The following is a 21,194-nucleotide window of genomic DNA, read 5'->3' as shown; positions in this document are numbered from 1 at the left end:
ATCTGATTTTTTTTTACTGCTGATGTTTGTGTTTGTGATGTGTGCAGAATGTCAATTGTTATCACCTGTAATCTCACAGGAGGACAGACATGTAAGCCCTGTAAATGCAGGTCTGTCAAGTTTGCCGACTGTTCCGCCGACTGTTGGATGGATCAACTGAGATCACACAGGACAAGAACTGCTCTCAGCACAATGCCCGAGTTGGCTCAAACCTGTTTGTTTAAACAGACATTTGGAGGCTTTCTGGGATATCATATATATTCATACAGTTCAAGCCTGTCTTTCAAGTTCTCATCTGCAGTGTAGCGGCCAGAATGACAGTGTAGCGGCCGGAATGACAGTGTAGCGGTCGGAATGACAGTGTAGCGGCCAGAATGACAGTGTAGCGGCCAGAATGACAGTGTAGCGGTCGGAATGACAGTGTAGCGGCCAGAATGACAGTGTAGCGGCCGGAATGACAGTGTAGCGGCCGGAATGACAGTGTAGCGGCCAGAATGACAGTGTAGCGGCCAGAATGACAGTGTAGCGGCCAGAATGACAGTGTAGTGGCCAGAATGACAGTGTAGCGGCCACCCCTATGCTCCAGTGTGCTGGGGTGAACATAGTTGGGCAGTTATTTTGAGGGTAATTCTGCCACAGAGCAGAGATTTGACGAGGTAGTGAGGCATGTGTCAAGCAAACATTATTGCGCCGGAGGTACTGACTCCACATGGGTATGCTTCCATGCTGTCATGTATTTTGGAAGCTGGCCTGCATATTGCCAGGATACATGTATGTCATGCTTTTTCTTTAGTTAAGGGGAGAATCTTATGTTAAATCCTTTCTTTTTAGGGAAGCACTGAAGATGTAAATTAATACAGGAGAAAATAATTATTGCCTAACTCTAAGGAATGGGGTGGAACAGTGTATGAGATAATCTGGTGTATTTTATTAGTTTTGTATGTCCCAGTTGTGCCTACATGTAAGACTTAATTAGTTAGTGATGTTACTACCAGTAGTGTTCTATTGGCAAATGTATAACTTCTAAGGTACACATTTGTTTTGAGTTCTGCCCTGCTGTTGGCTGACTGTGAGTGAGTTGTTCAGGCTTGGATCAGATGTTAAATGGGACATGCCAGATCTGTCAGAAGGTCTGCCTGTGCAAACATGGTGGCGTGTTGCTTACTTAACTTACTCGCCCTGTGTCACATAATACTTCATCTGACTCTGACTCATAGACTCACATACTCACAACAGCACTATAGACTAGTACCTACAAATCTATACATTTATAACATTTATAAAACTAGTACCTACAAATCTACACATTTATAACAGTTATAAAACACTAGTAAGTACAAATCTACACATCTATAATAAGTCTACAGATATTTGAGCCCTTCCCTACCCGGCCTGTCGCCACATCATTTTATTTCCTCGCTTTACAGTAAAACTTAAGCAATAAGTCATGATAACAGAGTATGAAAAAAAATTAAAACAGTTCATCTAACTCACAATGCATTCCAACCCTGAAACTGTGTGTCCCAGATTGTTTTCATGTTCTCCTTCCAGTTTAGCATTATTTTTATTTTAATCCGTGGATGAATAAATTACGGTCTTGTGGCCCGAGTGTTGTTTTAGGCTCACAGCCTCTCAAATCTGCAATAAACTGTCAGTAAACATCATTCGTCGTTCAATGATTGTCTCTAAGGCAGGGAAGGAGTCTTATGATTGCAAAGAGCAACACTCTCAGGGGCAGACTCACAAGCAGAAAATGTAAGATGTGTGAGTTTCACATCACAAGGCCAGACATGGCGACTCCACAGGCCAGACCAAAGCAGTTTCCTGGTTCTTGCTTGAACTGGAAAATTAACATGAAACAGAGTTTGAGGAGGAAGTCTGTACTGTAACATTATAATTTTCAGGGACTGAACGTTGACTTTCGAGATTTGTAATTTTCCTTGTGCCCTGTTTTTATCTTCATTCTTGCTATACATTTTTGTATTTTTAGTGTGGAATGTGCAAAAACAGAATTAACTTGCAGGGGCCTGAGTGCTGTCCTCAAGTGTCACATGACATTGTGACTTGTTCCCGGGGTATGCTTTTGTTGTGACTTGTTCCCGGGGTGTACCTTGGTTGTGTCCTTGTCAGTTTTAGCCGTTCTCAGAACTCAAGGAAGCTGCATCAGAAGTGGGGGAAACAGGAAGGGAGGGGTAGGGCGATACAGGAAGAGAGTTTAGAAGCTTGTTGTATTCACAGTCTGCTCTGTAGCTGTCTGATAGTTTGTGGAGCCTCTACTCTAGACAGGGCCTGGCAGAGAAAAAATTGTGTATCAACTATTAATGCTCAGAGACTTAAGAGCTGAGTGCGGAAGGGTAAAACATTAATTTTGCTTAGGAGACACGTATTTCTTTTTACACAACCGGTAATTCTCACCTTGCTGACGTTTCGGGGTCTGTCAGACACCTTCTTCAGAGCTTTTGACTGGAGTACTGCATCTCGCCGCTATATGTAGCCGATGTAGGTGGCGCTTTTGCGGCGAGAACACAATCCCAAACGTGGCTTAGTTTGTACCCCCCCTCGTCCCAGTTCATTACAGGGGTTGACTTTCTGATCCAAACTGCCTCCTTGATCCAGCGGGTTCTATTGTCTTCTCTGTCTATAACTTTACTTTGACTCGCCCCCTCCGAGTCAATTGTTTCTAGCAATGTGATCTGTCACTGCTGATTTCTTTTCTTCTTTTTGTGCATGTCTTTTCTGTGATCTTGTGTACTTCACAGTGTCCATGTTGTCAGCTTCCTTCTTGTGTTCTTCCAATCTAGTCCCAAGGGTGGGTCCCGTTTACCCAATGTATAACCGAAACGTCAGCAAGGTGAGAATTTACTGGTTGTGTTAAAAGTAATACCTGTCTCCTAAGTTCTACCAACCTGATGAAACTATTTTCGGAAATTAATTTTGCTGTTGCTTAAGGAAATACTGAACAGTCTCGTTTGATATATTATTGTTTTACAGGACTGATGTTTGTATATCCATTTCTGATGTTTGATTATATATTCGTACATGTATTTACAATTTGGATGTTTATTGTGTTTGTATTTATACTGTGTTTGTAGGTAACACTTGTTCCTTATATACTTGCACCTCAGTTGTCTAACTTATTGCATTTGGCCCATGTAGGGCGTGAATATGCATTAAAGTTTATTGTCATTGTCATTTACACTTACAGTTCTGATGTTTGAGTCATGAGACTGCTGAACTCCAGGACCAACTTCAAGGCTATATGGCTGGTGACGTGTTTGTGTTTACTGTTTGTGTTTACATGTTTACTGTTTGTGTTTACATGTTTACTGTTTGTGTTTACACAGTTCTGATGTTTGAGTCATGAGACTGCTGAACTCCAGGACCAACTTCAAGGCGCTATGGCTGGTGACGTTCATCTTCTGTGTGCTGAGCCTGACGTTCTGGAGCCGGCAGTGTCCGGAGGAGCAGGCGCGCCCGGCCCTGTCCCATGGAGAGAGGGGGGATTACTACGACCAGGAGAAGCCTAACCCCGACGCGCTGCCCAACGCGGCCGCCCCCCCACATCACCTCAGCATCCTGACGGCCGACAGCAGCCAGCTCAACCCCAACGCGCTGCCGCCCGGCAGACATAAGTACCAGCCCATCGAGTGCCTCATCAACGATGAGTACAGCATCGAGTGCCGCCGGGAGAACGAGGAGGTTTACGTCCCGTTTAACTTCCTGGAGAAGTACTTTGAGGTGAACGGGCACATTGCTGAGTACGATGGGTACGACAGGTTCGAGTGGCAGCACAGCTACTCCCGCATCTACCAGCCGCGCGGCCCGTACTCACCCGAGGGCATCTTCATGTCGTTCGAGAACTACAACGTCGAGATACGAGATCGCGTCAAGGCCATCAGCGGGGTGGAAGGTACGTAACCTGTAACCTGTGACCTTTACCCTAACCTGTAACCTGTGACCTTTACCCTAACCTGTAACCTGTGACCTTTACCCTAACCTGTAACCTCTAACCCTTACACTATCCTGTAACCTCTAACCCGTGAAGACAGCACATCAGCAGAACGTCTCATATAAGGTCGATTTTGCTTATATAAGGTTAACATCCTGTCTGTAGTTTCCGAATGTTATGTTGGAAAACATATATTCAAATTTGCAAATAGGCAAAATTCTGAATGCAACACTGACCAAAATCCAACAAAAATTATAAAAAATCAGGGTGTCGCCCAGGCGCAGTACGTTCTGCCAACATGCTCATGGACATGGAGACTATGTCAAGGCCATCAGTGGAGAAGACATAGTACAGCAGACTGACTTACTGTAACTATCCATAAGACAATAACTACAACAGCCTAGTCAGGTCAACCAAAATCAAATTTAAACCTCCTAGTCCCAACCTACATGTTTCACCTTCCCATCTATAATACATGACCCAAACAGCGGACAGGGAGGCTGGGATATCTCAGGTGTCGGCGGCAGGAACGTCGCTCTGCTACAGTTTAGGCCAGACTTATGCATATTTAAAGGCTCCCTTTATCCTGTAATCCTGCATCTCCACTTCTCCTGCTGCTGAGTGCTTTTAGCAGCGCTGCAGGTCCAAGCAGAACAGACAAGTGTGATGCTGCAGGCTGAAAAATTATCGGCACGTCCGCAATTCTGTCTTTAAGTGTCAGTTCCATGTCTTTAAGTGTCACTTCCACATCTTCACGTGTGTCTTGATGTGTCAGTTCCATGTTAGTGGAGAGATGTGAGGAGACCTGTTAGCCTGTACAGAACATCACTTTAGCTGCAGGACTGTTAGCCTCCCAGTCAGGGAGTTAGAAGAGAAATTTTTGCAAAAACAATGCTCAGCTGTCAGATAAATCTCCATCCAGGGTCTCATCACTCACAAACCTCACATCATCAATCTAACAAATTAAATCCATCATATCTGAGGAGAGACGAAGCAAAAACATGGGATTTATCAGTGGACCCAATTCTCTACAGTTTTAATATAATAGACGATTGTTATGAATATGCATATCTCAGTCCTGCATGTTTTCTCATGGTGATAATACTAAGCTCTTCTACATATATACAAGCAAGGCACAATCAATTAAATATATAGCATAAAAACATACACTATTTTACACACGGTGTCAAACAAAGTATACCCCCATAGGGATATACCCAACTCCAGTGCTGTTTTACCACCTGTTTAGAACCACTGTGTTTTTCAGCCATTGTTTGACCATCTTCTTTGCGATCTGTGCAGGAATTTATGCACCTGTACCTTTGCACAGTTATGCAGGAATTTATGCACCTTTGCACAGTTATGCAGGAATTTATGCACCCGTACCTTTGCACAGTTATGCAGGAATTTATGCACCTGTACCTTTGCACAGTTATGCAGGAATTTATGCACCTTTGCACAGTTATGCAGGAATTAATGCATCTTGGCACAGTTATGCAGGAATTAATGCATCTTGGCACAGTTATGCAGGAATTTATGCACCTGTACCTTTGCACAGTTATGCAGGAATTTATGCACCTTTGCCTTTGCACAGTTATGCAGGAATTTATGCACCTGTACCTTTGCACAGTTATGCAAGAATTTATGCACCTTTGCACAGTTATGCAGGAATTTATGCTCCCGTACCTTTGCACAGTTATGCAGGAATTTATGCACCTTTGCACAGTTATGCAGGAATTTATGCACCTTTGCACAGTTATGCAGGAATTTATGCTCCCGTACCTTTGCACAGTTATGCAGGTTTTTACCAGTATAGTTGGCATATCATCGCGAGGCTGCTTGTCTGGGTGTGCATCACCATTTTACGCCGGGAAGTTAATGACGCCGCCCGTAAAAACGGCCGCCGAACCCGTAAACTGGATTGCCTCAAGGTCGTAAACCGGCCGATGTAATGTCCTTTTCATGTGTCTCCTGCACAGCAATTACAGTAATTGTTTAACGTTTGGTCTGCAAGAAATATCAACTCTGCTGTTACATAATATTACACCAGTGTGAACAAGCCTAAAACCCTACATTACCAGATACTGACGTGGAATTATAGTAATTGTATAATGTTTGGGGGACCTGATGTATCAACTCTGCTGTTACATAATATTACAAGCCTAAAAACCCCACATTACCAAATACTGACATGGAGTAACAGTAATAATCTATTAATAGCGTATTCTTAGGTCGACTTTTCTGTAAACCTGAAACATAATTATACTATTTGCTGACGTTCTACTTATTTTATTTTATATGGTGCACCGAAAAAATGTTGTGCACTCAATGTTCTAGGTTGGGTGCACCTATTCATAAAAATGAATTTTGAGCCCTGCTCGAAGGGACCTTACATGTACCTGAATGGACACGTAGTAATTATGTTCACCAGGGGAAGAGTCCCAACAGCCTTAATAAAAGACACTGCACCTACATTATCACATCGTGCACCTACATTATCACATCGTGCACCTACATTATCACATCGTGCACCTACATTATCACATCGTGCACCTACATTATCACATCGTGCACCTACATTATCACATCGTGCACCTACATTATCACATTGTACTTAGTCTAGTACAAAGGAGAGTTATTCTGCCTCCTGTTTCTGTGTGCCGCGCTGCTGTAGTTGGTTCTTTGTGAGGATTATCTAGACGATGCTACGGACAATTAACTCGCACAGAGCCGTGGGAGGCTGCCAGGATTAAACCAGCTGAAACACGCCGATAACAAACTAAGGCCACACCAATTTCATTTGTTGGTTCCCGGATTTTTTCAGAAAAAGTATTCAAGCGACAAAAAAATAAATAAATAAAAATAAAAACAGACCAAGGGATCATGATAGCCCCAAATGGCATGATAGAAGCCATTAAGTCAACATATCAGCCTGGGGCTAATTTGCAATTCAGACATTAATTAATATTTATAAATTTAAAACCTTTAATCAAACTACTGCATTGATAGATGGAAAAACTGTAACAACTCTGTAGAGAAGGGACCTCCTTTAACAAAATATGAGCATTTTGGAGTTGATTCAGAGGCTGAAATGTTTTCATTTTTTTTTTGCAAATCAGAAAAAAATCCATGAACCAACAAATTAAATAATGTGGCCTAAGCAGCTAAAATTCACACGGAGCCTACGTACTACCCACCTATGTACCTACATGTACCAGTCCTCATACAGAGTGCTCACATGCATATGAAACTGTGATTTGTGTAAAATGTAGACAGAAATGAAACATTGTATTTCGTGAGGTCCTACGAAAACTCCAGGACATTAAATTTATCGGTGATAAATGTGCAGAGAGTACAGCTTTGCCCCAACATTAGTGGTACATGACTGTGACTGTGTCTGGGTTTATGAGTTAGGTACATGGAACTCTAGTCCTTCGATCTTTGTTGCTACCATGTCTGTATTTTACTGCAGAATAGCCTGATGTATTACAGCCCTAGAGAAGGCAGCAGAGCCATGGATTTATTGGATATTTACCGTGTTCTTTCTGTAGGAAACACGGCGTTATGGATTTTTGTTTTATTGTGAATACTTCATCATAACTCATCTTTTATGGATCTCAACTCGGTTGGAGTCTGTAGATTTCTTGGAATGATAAAGAAAAGGGCTGCTTCGCTGTTTTACATCTAAGCCAAGGGTTACCAGAACTGTTCGCAACACAGTCTGGGCTATAATATATCAGGCAAATCAGCTACAAGCACAAATACACATGTAGCAGGCAAAGTCAGCTGCAAATATCAGGCAACTTGTTCCCATGTCGACCCAGTCCTGTTTGTTTGTTTGTTTGTTTAGTGGTTCCGGTGTCAACCCAGTGGGGCCCAGACTCGTACTTCTACCCTATCCAGGTCGCCCAGTTTGGGCTAATGTTTGATTGTTTGTTTGTTTGTTTGTTTAGGAGTTCCTGTATCGACCCAGTGGGGCCCCGACCCGTACTTCTACCCTATCCAGATCGCGCAGTTTGGGCTGAGCCACTTCAGTAAGAATCTGACCGAGAAGGAGCCGCGTGTGACGGTGTTTGAGCGGGGAGACGGGCAGGTGGGGACCAGGTGGGACGTCCCGGGGAAACAAGCGCAGGTGGAGTCAGTCACGGACAAGGGCTGCAGCTGCAGGGTGCTGCAGTTTCACACAGGTGAGAACAACCTTAACACACCTGTTCCTGTACCTAACCTTAACCCTAACCCACCCAAGGGCTGCAGCTGTAGGGTGCTGCAGTTTCACACAGGTGAGAACATTAACCTCTAAACTCTCACAAAACAGCACACAGACTTTACCTTAACCCTAACCCACACAACACAGGTGAGAACAACCAGAACACACCTGTTCCTGTACCTAACCTTACCGAGCTAAACCTTAACCCTAACCCACCCAAGGGCTGCAGCTGCAGGGTGCTGCAGTTCCACACAGGTGAGAACCTAGTAACCCTAAACCTTACCTCACTACACCCACTACAACCTTACAACACAGTAAAGCCTTAACCCTAACCCACCCAAGGGCTGCAGCTGTAGGGTGCTGCAGTTTCATACAGGTGAGAACAACCTTAACCTTACTTACATGTAGCTCCCTACAACCTTACAACACAGGTTAGCACACAAACTTTACCTTAACCCTAACCCACCCAAGGGCTGCAGCTGTAGGGTGCTGCAGTTCCACACAGGTGAGAACATTAACACACCTGTTCCTGTTCCTGTACCTAACCTTAACCCTAACTCACACAGCACAGGTGCTAAGCCTTAACCCTAACCCACCCAAGGGCTGCAGCTGCAGGGTGCTGCAGTTTCACACAGGTGAGAACATTAACCTCTAAACTCTCACAACACAGGTTAGCACACAGACTTTACCTTAACCCTAACCCACACAACACAGGTGAGAACAACCAGAACACACCTGTTCCTGTACCTAACCTTAACCCTACCTGTCTGGTGCAGGTAGTTTGGACTGTTACCAGCATCAGCGCAGTATTTCCAGCCCAGTTTTTCCTTAGCCAGTCCGGCTCCACAGCTCTCAGCCTGGCTCCAAGTCCCATCAACTTTATCAACCTTCCATCAGATCGTCTGACAGACAAGCGGGCTAGCCGACCTCCTGTTGACCTGCAATTATTGTGGGCACTTTGTGAGTTTATTACTAACTAATATTAGCCCGCAGCTGGCAGGAATGTAGCAGGAGAGAGCTCAGAAGGAGCCCTTGTGATGGGAAACTGTTCTGAAGTCACTTGTTCTCAATCTCTTACTCAGTGTTCCCCTGGGAGTTACTCAAGTGTGCGGATGTCTTACATTAGATTGTTGTGCATCCCTAAATGCCACTAAACCATGAGATTCAGCAGATGGATTCACAGATGGATTCACTTCTATGAAATAAAGACTAAACTTTCCTTCCAACACTGGAATGAATTTGGACAAATTTTTGGCTGACTTCAACCTTGTTCATTCACGGAATGGACCTGTCTACGTGAGGTTAGAGACACGTGACCGTAGTAGCGGGTCATACGGGCCAGATAACTTGTGTGGCCCTGCATCAGCCCAAATTGTGAACAAACAAAATTTATTCTAGATTGTGTGTTATGTAAATAGTAAACAACAACAGTCAACAATTCCTTGAGGAAATGAGCCTGTAATTTTCCAACTGAGAAAGACTGCCTGAAGTTGAGTCCATGGCAGTTTGTGCCAGCTGAGTTCCGGTTGTTCTCTCGGCACAGCTGGCTCCGTGGCCTTCACACACAGAACCCTGAACTTTGCCAGGCTGTCTCCATCCAGGCGAACACAGTTTACGAAACCCTCCCAGTGTAACTTCTACCTGTGGCAGACAGCGACGTCTTGGCTTGGGTTATGTGGAGGCTGTTTGCAGCTGGCTTAGTGGCCTTTACACACAGAACCCTGAACTTTGCAGACTGTCTCCATCCATGCAAACACGGCTACGACCTTTGTAAGGCAATTTACAGCTGCTCTCAGCTGCAGACAGAAATCTGCCTGATTATCTGGTGAAAACTGGTCCAAGAGAGACTCCCTGATGTCACAGGAGTCAGCAGAAAGGTTGCCATTCCCCACCTCTGCTGAAACAGGCCCTGTGCAACATAACAGACTCATCTTGGGGCTTGTTCCTCTGCTGTGCCCAACTATGCTAATGTAGGGCAGTATCATACGGATTACCTTATTCAGCATATTTCTAGTTTTGCTACCTTGATAAGTAAAAGAGTAAGACAGGACAGAAGACATGCAGCCAGAGTCACCTGGAAGCAAAAAGTAGCAACTTACAAGTGCAGACCCACTTCCTGAATGGTAGCTCCCACTTGTGTATCCAGTTACAAGTGCCAAGGCCGAGGCTGGTGATCTTGACCTTCAGGCTTGCTGAAGAGTGGTGCCTAATCTCAGGGCAGACCGCTAACTTTGATGTGGTGCTGTAAGAATCAGTCCTTCCTGCAGTAACCTGAGCTGTGCTGTAAGAATCAGTCCTTCCTGCAGTAACCTGAGCTGTGCTGTAAGAATCAGTCCTTCCTGCAGTAACCTGAGCTGTGCTGTAAGAATCAGTCCTTCCTGCAGTAACCTGAGCTGTGAGTCCTTCCTGAGCCTCCTAATTCCTTGTTGTTGGACCAAGTGCAGCAGACGTGAGAAACTCCCTTCTCCTGGCATCTTGTCGCTCCTTCAGAAGCTCCTGGTGAGGAAATGCTTCAGTGCAAGGATGGCCAATGTCAAGTTTGCTTTAGCCATGTCGTGTTGAACTAGAAGGATGGCCAATGTCAAGTTTGCTTTAGCCATGTCGTGTTGAACTAGAAGGATGGCCAATGTCAAGTTTGCTTTAGCCATGTCGTGTTGAACTAGAAGGATGGCCAACGTCAAGTTTGCTTTAGCCCCGTGTTGAACTAGAAGATCAACACGAACCTGTCTGAGGAAAAATGGCTCACACTGCTGTACATGTAGGTAGTCTGTACCTAGGCTCACACACACTGAGGAAAAATGGCTCACACACACTGAGGAAAAATGGCTCACACACACTGAGGAAAAATGGCTCACACACACTGAGGAAAAATGGCTCACACTGCTGTACATGTAGGTAGTCTGTACCTAGGCACACACTGCTGTACCCCAAGCTTGTTAAAGTAACTGTACCCTAAAAAAATAAGCTCCAAGAACAGTATCTGTACAGCAGTGGAAAGTGTAATATATGATATATGCCAGCATACACACCATAGTTCCCTGTACTATTGTTCCCTGTGGGCATTCCAGAAGTTACATGAAGGTCTGTCCTGCCAACTCTGCAGTACACACTAGCAGCACCCCCTAACAGAGAAATGAGTACTGCAGCTGGAAATACATGCTTCCAGCACACAAGCATGTGAATGTCAGGCTGATCATAATCCAAAGAAGAAGAAGCTCAATTTTTTAGTTTTTAAGCCCAAGAACTGACACAAATTGATGTGGTGTGGGTTTGGCCTTTTGACAGTCCCAACTGTGAAAATGATATTTGTCAACAATAACGAGGTCCCACTGCACCTTCTAACAACCGCTGCTGGCTAATTAGTTTGCCTTGTTAATTAGTGCTAGTCCAATCCATTCCCACTAAGCTCAGTACTGTACTTCTGTATACAGATCCTTCCTTCCTACAGCAAGCTGGAGTGATCAGCTATTGTATGGGAGTTTGAGAGGGTTTTCTCTGGTGCATACATGTACACATTCTGGCCAGGAAAACCTTAAATGTACACTTGGTATTTTATAAGGAAAGTTAAATAGAAAAAGTTCCAGAAGGCTCAGCACCAGATATCTTCACAGAAAGAGGAAAGCAAACCGGCAAAGTTCCAGCATTTCTGTAATCCTACATGTTGTAAGACAGTGTAACTTGTCTTACCTACGGAGAAATAAGATGTAACTGAGGTCTAACCTGAGTGTCTGGATCCACCAGACAACATTTAAAAGCTCCTCAAACTGGAGCTAATTGATTCATTAGCGTTAACTTGCCTTTAAGTTAGCTTTACTTTCAGCAAGGAGGTTCCTTGATTTTAGATGTCCTGTGTGTATTACATATGTCTATCCATGTAACCTGACACCTGTCCATGTAACCTGACACCTGTGTGTGTAACCTGACACCTGTTTGTGTGTTGCAGACGTGCTGCCTGCAGGTTTCGGCCCCACCCTGATGCTGGGAGCCACGTCAGACCAGATCCTGTCCTTCCACGTGAAGTTTTCCCCGTCGGCCGTGCTCTCCAACGTGTCTGTGGTGGTGGACACGTCCTACAAGAAGCAGTACATCCTGCACTACACGTCCGGCACGGACCTCATCTCTGCGAAAGGCACCAACATTTACTACGGCATCGGGCCCAGGCCAGACTGGAGCCTGATCACCAGGGACCTGCTGTGTGACCTCAGGAAAGGTGTCGGCCTCTCCAACAGCAAGTCCGTCAAGAAGACAAAAATCACCATCAAGAGGGTGTCAAAGGTCATCCTCCAGGGAGCGGGGAGGATCAGTAACATCACCATGGCAACGTCCTCCCATATCCCGCAGTTCTTCGACGCTGCTGATTGGTTTGTGCGTAACCAGGACGACGCTGGCGGGTGGCCGATAAACGTTGTCCGTAAGCTCGTGGACGGGATGCAGGAGCTGCCTCCGGGCTGGTACTCCGCCATGGCGCAGGGCCAGGCCATGTCCACACTCACGCGCGCCTACACCAGGACTCGCCACAGGCGGTACCTCGATGCCGCCCTGCGCGCCACCAAGCCGTTCCGCGTGCCGTCTGAGAAGGGCGGCGTCCTGGCCGTGTTCATGGGGCAGCACCGGTGGTACGAGGAGTACCCCACCACACCAAGCAGCTTCGTGCTGAACGGGTTCATCTACTCGCTGATCGGTCTGTACGACCTGCAGCAAACCGCGCCCGGGGAGGAGGGGAAGGAGGCTGCACAGCTGTACCAGGAAGGCATGCGCTCGCTGAAGGCTCTCATGCCGCTGTACGACACGGGCGCAGGCACCGTGTACGACTTGAGACACTTCATGCTGGGCATTGCCCCGAACATTGCGCGCTGGGACTACCACACCACTCACGTCAACCTGCTGCAGCTGCTGGTGTCCATCGACCCTGACCCAGTCCTCGCTGGGACCCTGAAACGCTGGGTGGGCTACACCAAGGGCAGGAGGGCCAAGCACAACTAGATCTGCAGCAGGAAGGCCAAGCACAACTAAAACTTCAGCTGGAGGGCCTAGCACAACTAGCCCTGCAGCAGGGGCTACCTCTAGACTTCAGCAGGGGGCTTAGCACATCTAGACTGATGGCACGCGGGCCAAGCACAACTACATGTAGCCTCGTAGCAGAAAGGCCTAGCACAACTAGCACCAGCACTTGTACAGAATGTTATATTTGTATCAAATAAGAAAAGAGCTATCTGTGGACATAGTGTTACATTTCAAGCAAGACATTTTTCTAGAGTCTACATTTTGAGTTATGTTATATTTACATGTTTCTTTGAAATGATGGTAAAAATTGATGTTACTATAAAGCAATGACAAAAATTGATGTTTAAAGGCACCGTGACTTAAGTTTAAGAATAGCAAATAACAGCTTTTTAAGGCCTTGTAGAAGTTCCTTTTGTTACTGAAAATTCGCTGATGGGTTTGAATGTTGCAAAAGTTTGCTTGCTAGGTAAAACAGGTGGAGTTTGGATTGTAACTATGCTGCCAGTAACATTCCTTTTAATATTCTCTTGAGATTCATTCTATCGAAGATGAATCACAGAAAGCGAACAAGCTGACATCTTATCTGGTGTAAAAAGCTGTATTCAAAATAGGAAGGAATATTGGTTGGTTTTGTTCCGTAGTTTAAGACTTTTCTGTAATTGGTTAATCATAATTTTGAATTGACCAATCACATTGGTGACTTATGAAACTTGTCATTGGTCAGTGCATCAATTTACTGGACCATTGGAAGTGCAGGAAATATCTTGGCCTGAAAATTATAAAAAATAATTTTGTTGTGGTAAAAAATGAACTTACTTTCCTGCCTCTGTAGATTTGATTTGATTCTCGCAATTGTTCTTAAACACCATTAATTTTGTTTTTGTAAGCTTCTACATGTAGAGCTTTTGAAGTTCTGAGAAGTCAAGTTTATGAAGTTATTATAGCTGTAAGGATGAATGAGAGACCCTTTCCACACACGGAGACCATCAAACAAAGTACAATGTGTGTGACTTGGTCCAATGAATTATGTTCCATGATTTAAAAGTATGTCAATGAAATTCCTTTGCCCAGAATATAATGATTGTTGGTTGGCCTTCCTGAGTGGAGTAGGGTCTAGTGGATGCGGTGCCTCATAAGTTTGTAATATTCTAATAATAAAGCAAAGGTTGGCTGTAAATATGCATATAAAGGGTTTCAGAGGGAAAAAATTTACTGTTGATGTATAAACTACTGTTTGGTGCAAGTGGAGCTTCGGTGCAGAGTTACTGTGATGAAAAGAGATGCTTTGCAAACATTTGTGAGGTTATTTTTGTGTGGAATTTGGAAAGATACAAGTAAACTCTTGTCAAGCCAAGATCCAAGTAGCCATATTAGGAAGTTTGTATTTCAAAATTTGATGTACAAAATTTCAGCCTGTAAAATAGAACAAGGTTGTTTTAACTTGACAATTAATTATTCATACATTAGGTGAAAAGCCAGAAACTGGTGGTGCCTGAAGAGTTAGTTTGTCTGCCGAGGGCCACGTCAATGTAATTTGTTGGTTCTTGGATTGTAAACAAAATATGATAAACAACAGCCTGACATCCGTGCCTGAGGACCAGGTTTATTCCTCTGGGCAGTTTTACGGACAGAAGATCCAACTCTCCTCCTGCTGTCTGCTTTACGATGTCTTTACAATGTCAGCTTGTTAAATGTTCACCTCGAGTCGTCCTGGAACCAAGGAAGTAAATTGGTGAGGCCTTATCCACCCGTCACGCACCAAAGACTCTGCCCTTATGTTATGTGGAATGAACTAGTTTTTGTGAGTGTATATAGCTACTGACTTTTCAAGAATATAATTATGAAGTATGAACAATTTAAATGATAGGCTTTTAGATGTGTATAAATGTCTCAGTGTGGCCTTAAGGTGAGTTGGAACTTACAAAACTGTAATTTTTGCCAGGGTACAACTACAGCTGATCCATATTTTATTTTTCAAAGCTTTTTGCATTGCTTAGAGCAAAGCATGACAATTAAAGGCAGACAAGAGGGAGTATTTTTTATTACCACTTGGATGCATGCATGCAACATATGTAGCAATTTTACACATGCCTGCAACATATGTAGCAATTTTACATGTGCGTGCAACACATGTACATGTAGCAATTTTATGTAGCCGAGGAAGACTGAAATTTTCACGATCACAGAAAACGGGTAAACCGCAATTTACCATGGCAACGCATGTACATGCCTACTGTGTGTGTCGTCATGGTGATCATTTGGTTTGCTCGGAATAATTCTTTTTTTCTTACCAAAAAAAGGAAATTAAGGATCCATGAAATGTTTTTTATAATTTAAACAGAAGCTCTGATTTCCTCCTGTTCTATGACTTCCATGAGCCCTGCCCAGTGTTTCTATGGCAGTGCTGGTAGAAGTTTCTCTGGTCTGACTTCGGTGGAAATGTGACTATATGTAATTATGCATGTAAAGATCTGCTATGTACAACAGACTATCAGTCATGTCAACTACATGTCAGTAAAGACATGCTCGGCTTTCATATCTCTGAGATAACATTAGGCCACACCAATTTAATTTGTTGGCTCTCGGAATCACCTCTTCATTTTTTCTGATTTGCAAGAAAAGAAAAGATTCTGGTTCTGAATCAACTAAAAATGCTCATATTTTGTGCCCAACAGTTGAAAAAAGTCCTTTTCTTCCTAGTTGTTACATTTTTTTTCCATCTATCAATGCAGTGGTTTGATTCAAGTTCAAAATTCATTGTTTACATTTTAACCCAGCCTTTTGTGTTGACTTCATGGCTCCTATCATAGCATTTGGGGCTATAAGGGGATGCCTATATAGACGTGTTTTTATATTTTCTATTTTTTATTGCCCTGTCGCTTCATATTTTTTCTGAAAAAATCCAAGAACCAACAAATTAAATTGGTGTAGCCTTAGCACTGCCACTCCAACACCCCCCATGTCAGAACACAAGCAACTTACAATTCTAAAAGTTATTTCAGCAATTGTAAAGTTTCTTTCTTGGAAACCAGAAAATCTGTTTCCCATATTTTCCATATCACTGATAACAAGACACTCTTGGTACTATTTTGGTGAAGTATTCTGTATTAGTACAATATTAAATAATGACTGAAATTTGCCAGCCCGTCCGGAACTATTAAAAAGATACAAATGTTTACAGTATTACATGTAATTATTTTGCAGCTAGGAACTATCATCAGGATACGAACTTTAGTTTTATTAATACCTGCCTTTTGTAAGGAATTGTCTTCTCACTGTGAAAAACAAAATAATAAACAAAAATAGAACTGCAACTTTGTGCTTCAAATGTAGCGTTACTTGCGTGTGTTTTACCTTAATATATTTTATTTATTTCTGTTTTCTTCTATCGACTATACTATTCTAAACTGGGGGTGGACGGATGGATGGATTCACTCTACCGATAAGAAATGAACTGTAACGTGGTCATCACAGTTCCGTGAACGGATTAAGCCTGAACAGATGATGATTGTTTCTCTAAAAGTCTCCATAAAATGCCAATAGTTTTAAAACATCTCCTTCTTCCCCCCCCCCACCAGCGAAAATTAGACACGCCATAAAACTCAAACATTTTTGGACAACATCACATTTGATACTAGTATCCAATATCTTAGCTATTCATTTTCGAGAAATAATAATATACGTTACACTGCAATAGATTAATATTTCCATATGTGCGTACATACAGAATCCTAAATTAAGCAGATTGCCGGGGTGTACTATCTATACTATACTTTTACTTGACAAACAAAGGTATGAAATGTCTATCTCAAAAATATATAATATTGTATGATTATTGTATGTATTTCAATTCAAATATTCTGAAAATACCGTCAAATGGCAATAACGTAAAAACATTGTTTGTTGGACTTCACCTGAAAGCAAAATGTAATAGTCCAAACTCCGACGCACCAATCACCATCCACGTACGACAGACCAATCACCATCCACGTTCTATTGCATACAAGTTTTCCCGCCAGAGTTCACATTCCGGAGGTGACAGCCGCTAGCGCTAGTCGTGCATCAGCATTGAGGTAAGAATTTACAATTTTCTGCCGTAGAATTTCATGTTTTACTCGTGTATTACCTGGTATAGAGTACATACAGCAATATGTCGTGTGTCCTGGCTTATTTTCGCTTGTTTTTAAGGCATTTCTGACAGGAACTTTGGCGTTAACTTCAGTTTTAGAATTGCTTACTCAGTGACAGGAACTTTGGCGTTAACTTCAGTTTTAGAATGGGGCATAATAGATATTGTCGGTCAAAATTTGAAGAAGAATTAATTTTCCACCGGATGTTTACCTCAGAATCTTCAGATAAAATGTTGTGACATCTAGCAGTATCACTTTCAGCTTAGTTTTAGCAGATTTTATAGGGAAAATTTGGGAAATGTTGAGTAGCGGTCTCACGTAGGTGTCCCTGGGAAACGGGCGGGTTGTCCCGTTTAGTTGGAAAGCATGACACGGGGCACTTGCGTCCGTCAAAATTTCGTGACAATTTGATTTTCCATCCGATATTTACCTCAGAATCATTATATAAAATGTTGTGACATCTAGCAGCATCACTTTTAGGTCGGTTTTAGCATATTTTTCCTCAGAATTTATCGAGAAAATGTTGAAAAATGACGGCGGCTGACCGTCTGACTGAGCTGTCAATCATCGCTCGTGTCAGCACGTGGCAAGTGTACATGTTGTGTCAGCAGTTGCATTTAATTGTTATGTTCTCAGCAATTTTACCCCACAATTAGGAGATGAAATATTGTTACATCTAGTAGTACCACTTTCATGTTTATTTTTGTAGTTTTTATCGGGAAAATGTTGAAATATTGAGTAGCGATCGGTCTCACGTGTTGGGCCCGGTGAAACAGGTGCGGGGTCCCGTGTACGTGTGTAGCCAGACCCGGTACTGGCCGAGGGTTGGGGACCAGTTACGATAGTTACAATCTTAATAGAGTTGAGCTTGACATATTTCCTGAAATTATTTTATAAATCCTCAAGGAAGTTGATTTTTTTTTTAGATTTTGGGACGATGACGACTGACCGTCTGACTGAGCTGTCAATCATCGCCCTTACCTCAGACTTTAGTACGTACGCGTGGTAAGTATGCACCAAAAGTTGTCTCAGAAGTGTTGTGTTCTCACAGATTTTCCTCACGATTGTCGAGAAAAGCGTAGCTGAATTTAGTAGCGCCAATGTCTTTTATCTGGGCTGATTTTTCGGAATCTTACAGAAAAATTAGCATGACAGACTCCGTACCGTAGCGTTCAACCTTATGTTTTCGGCGAAATTTGGCGAGGTCCCCGCCTGGATGGAGCCGGACTCACGGACCTTTCCCGAGGAAATTTTTCTAACGTTGCAAATTCATCGGTTTTGTTTCACATGCATTAACATGTTCTAATTCATGTTGAGTTTTTTTAACTTGCTTATACCTAACTAAATACATGATACAGGTTAGTATAATACTTTGGTTCATTGCAATGCCATAAATTCATATTTAAAATATACTTATGTTTTTCCTCCATTTTTTTTACAGATCATCCTTTTGGCCGATGTCACGGTTTCCAGTTTACTTTGAAGCAAGCAAGCTCAAGAAAAGAAGACAGCTTGTCAAACAGGTCAGTGTGGTTTCTTGCAATACTGTAAATTCCCATTTGAAGTACGCACCAGGCATATTTGGGCTGTTGAGAGACAATTCTGACCTAAAGCTGAGAAAACTTATTCCCTCTCCAACCTTGAACAAAATATGAACAGAATAAATTCAAATTCATGCTGTTTCTCAATGACTTCTATAGATGTCTTTGCTGTATAATCATGCAGCTTAGAATGTTTCACTATTTGGCAACCAGTCTTTTGTAACAATACAAACTTTTTACTTGTTCAATTGTTTCATACTTCAGTGATTACCAGACACTTTTTGAGTGTTAAAAATGTGCGTACTTTAATGGGGAATTTACAGTTACTAAGTTAAACGTAGGGAACATTTTGGACATATTTTAATAAAAGTGCCTTGTGTTGATCTTTGATAACATTGACTAAAAGTACAGGGGTTCTAGCATAGCATTGCAATATGTAGATCTGTAAGACACACACACTTGATCCAAGATTGCTGTAGTCAGAGAGATAGCAGTATAATAGATCTGCAGATGAATAGTTATTGATGATTTGGAAGTCAGGCATCAAAAGCTGTATTAGATTTAAATTGCAGTCGACTTTCCTAGTCCATTTTGTAAGTGATAGAATGGACATGCAATGATGTAACTATGCACCAGTCTTGCAATGTACGTACGAGAAGTTTATATGACTGTAAGTGGAATTTAAAATAGCTAGGTAAAGTCCAGAAGACGACACCAGAAGGCACCACAGCGGATACACACATTAGATAAAGTGTTTATTTTGGATAAAGATTTTAAATAGATACTGAAAAACTCCTGAATAAAGTTTGCGGGACTTCAACTTTACGCAAGGAAAAGTGGAGTCCCCCTTTAGACTTCCTACAAGTCACGTTAACTGGAGTAGAGCGGCGACATAGTTGTCAAAATGTAATTACTTTAACTTTCAAGTACTAAATTGAAAGTTTAAGTAATTTTTTGTTTATAAAAAATATACTAGAGCTTTTAGATCCTTTTTATATATCAATGGGTAATTTTCAGAAAAGTAATCTGGTTCTCATGGCACATTTAGTTTCCAACATTTGCATAGTCACAAGGCACACCAAACTTTTAGCTCATGTCAGGCCAAAGGACTTCACTGAGTCAGACATTATAAGTTCTGTTGAAAAGGAAGTTCTTTAGCCTGGCCTTATGATCAGCAAGAGGACTTCTGTTGTTCATGTACCTAGATACCCAGGTGAGCAGCTTTGTTATTTGTTATACTAACCTGCATTCACCATCACCAACCTTCCTGTATCCTTGGGGGGTTAGGGTTCAAGTCAGCGGCAAGGGAATGTCCATTATGGCTTAGGAGCTGGACATTCACTACCTCCCTCACTGCCAGGCCTTAAAACCTGGTAGCTGCTTGGCTTGGACCAAATCCTAGACATAGCTGTAGCTCTAGTTGTAGTACTAACATTATAGCTAACATTATGTATAGGTTAGCCATTGAGAAACTGCATGCTGTATTAACATGTGCTTTTTCTCCTCATGCCAATAGTCAAAGAAGCTCTTGCATTTATACCTACCCCTCTGCATGACAGCAGCTTTGCAGCGCAGGCACGCGGCGTGGCAGCAGCTCCCTACTGATTATAACAAACCAATTGCTACGGCTAACATTGTTGGTCATGTTCTCAGCGTTGGGCAGCAGCGTCTTGAGTATGGTTTTGGCAGACAGCAGCGTCTTGAGTAGGGTTATGGCTGACAGCAGCGTCTTGAGAAGGGTTAAGGCAGACAGCAGCATCTTGAGAAGGGTTATGGCAGACAGCAGCGTCTTGAGTAGCGTTATAGTAGGCAGCAGCGTGTTGAGTAGGGTTATGGCAGACATCAGCGTCTTGAGTAGGGTTATGGTAGACAGCAGCGTCTTGAGTAGGGTTATGGCAGGCAGCAGCGTCTTGAGTAGGGTTATGGTAGACAGCAGCGTCTTGAGTAGGGTTAGGGTTAGGGGTTAGGGGTTAGGGTTAGGGTTAGGGTTTGGGTTGGGGTTGGGGTTAGGGTTAGGGTTAGGGTTAGGGTTAGGGTTAGGGTTAGGGTTAGGGTTAGGTTAGGGTTAGGGTTAGGTTAGGGTTAGGGTTAGGGGTTAGGGTTAGGGTTAGGGTTTGGGTTGGGGTTGGGGTTGGGTTTAGGGTTAGGGTTAGGGTTAGGGGTTGGGGTTGGGTTTGGGGTTAGGGTTAGGGTTAGGGGTTGGGGTTAGGGTTTAGGGTTAGGGTTAGGGTTAGGGTTAGGGTTAGGGTTAGGGTTAGGGTTTAGGGTTAGGGTTAGGGTTAGGGTTAGGGTTAGGGTTTGGGTTAGGGTTAGGGTTAGGGTTAGGGTTAGGGTTAGGGTTAGGGTTAGGGTTAGTGTAAATA

At 43.0% G+C, this 21,194-nt stretch overlaps 1 protein-coding gene across 4 annotated transcripts in view; it reads left to right on the top strand.

Annotated features, from left to right (window-relative positions):
- LOC109471711 (D-glucuronyl C5-epimerase-like) overlaps nucleotides 1-13,208 on the top strand; it is a 61,147-nt gene extending 47,939 nt beyond the window's left edge. For 3 of the 4 annotated variants that reach the window (XM_019771054.1, XM_019771055.1, XM_019771056.1), the window contains 4 exons: nucleotides 3,206-3,254; nucleotides 3,394-3,910; nucleotides 7,903-8,136; nucleotides 12,100-13,208. In XM_019771054.1, the coding sequence (XP_019626613.1) occupies nucleotides 3,222-3,254; nucleotides 3,394-3,910; nucleotides 7,903-8,136; nucleotides 12,100-13,139 (1,824 nt within the window). In that variant the 5' untranslated portion in view covers nucleotides 3,206-3,221 and the 3' untranslated portion in view covers nucleotides 13,140-13,208. Of the gene's footprint in view, nucleotides 1-3,205; nucleotides 3,255-3,344; nucleotides 3,911-7,902; nucleotides 8,137-12,099 lie in introns of all 4 variants that reach the window. The other variant, XM_019771053.1, reaches the window with a different exon arrangement.
- Nucleotides 13,209-21,194: the final 7,986 nt, after the last annotated feature.

The sequence above is a fragment of the Branchiostoma belcheri genome, unplaced genomic scaffold (assembly GCF_001625305.1).
Source record: "Branchiostoma belcheri isolate BF01 breed outbred unplaced genomic scaffold, Haploidv18h27 scaffold255, whole genome shotgun sequence".
NCBI lineage: Eukaryota > Metazoa > Chordata > Leptocardii > Amphioxiformes > Branchiostomatidae > Branchiostoma > Branchiostoma belcheri.
Note: the sequence above shows the minus strand (reverse complement) of the source record. Positions and strands in the feature narration are given on the sequence as shown.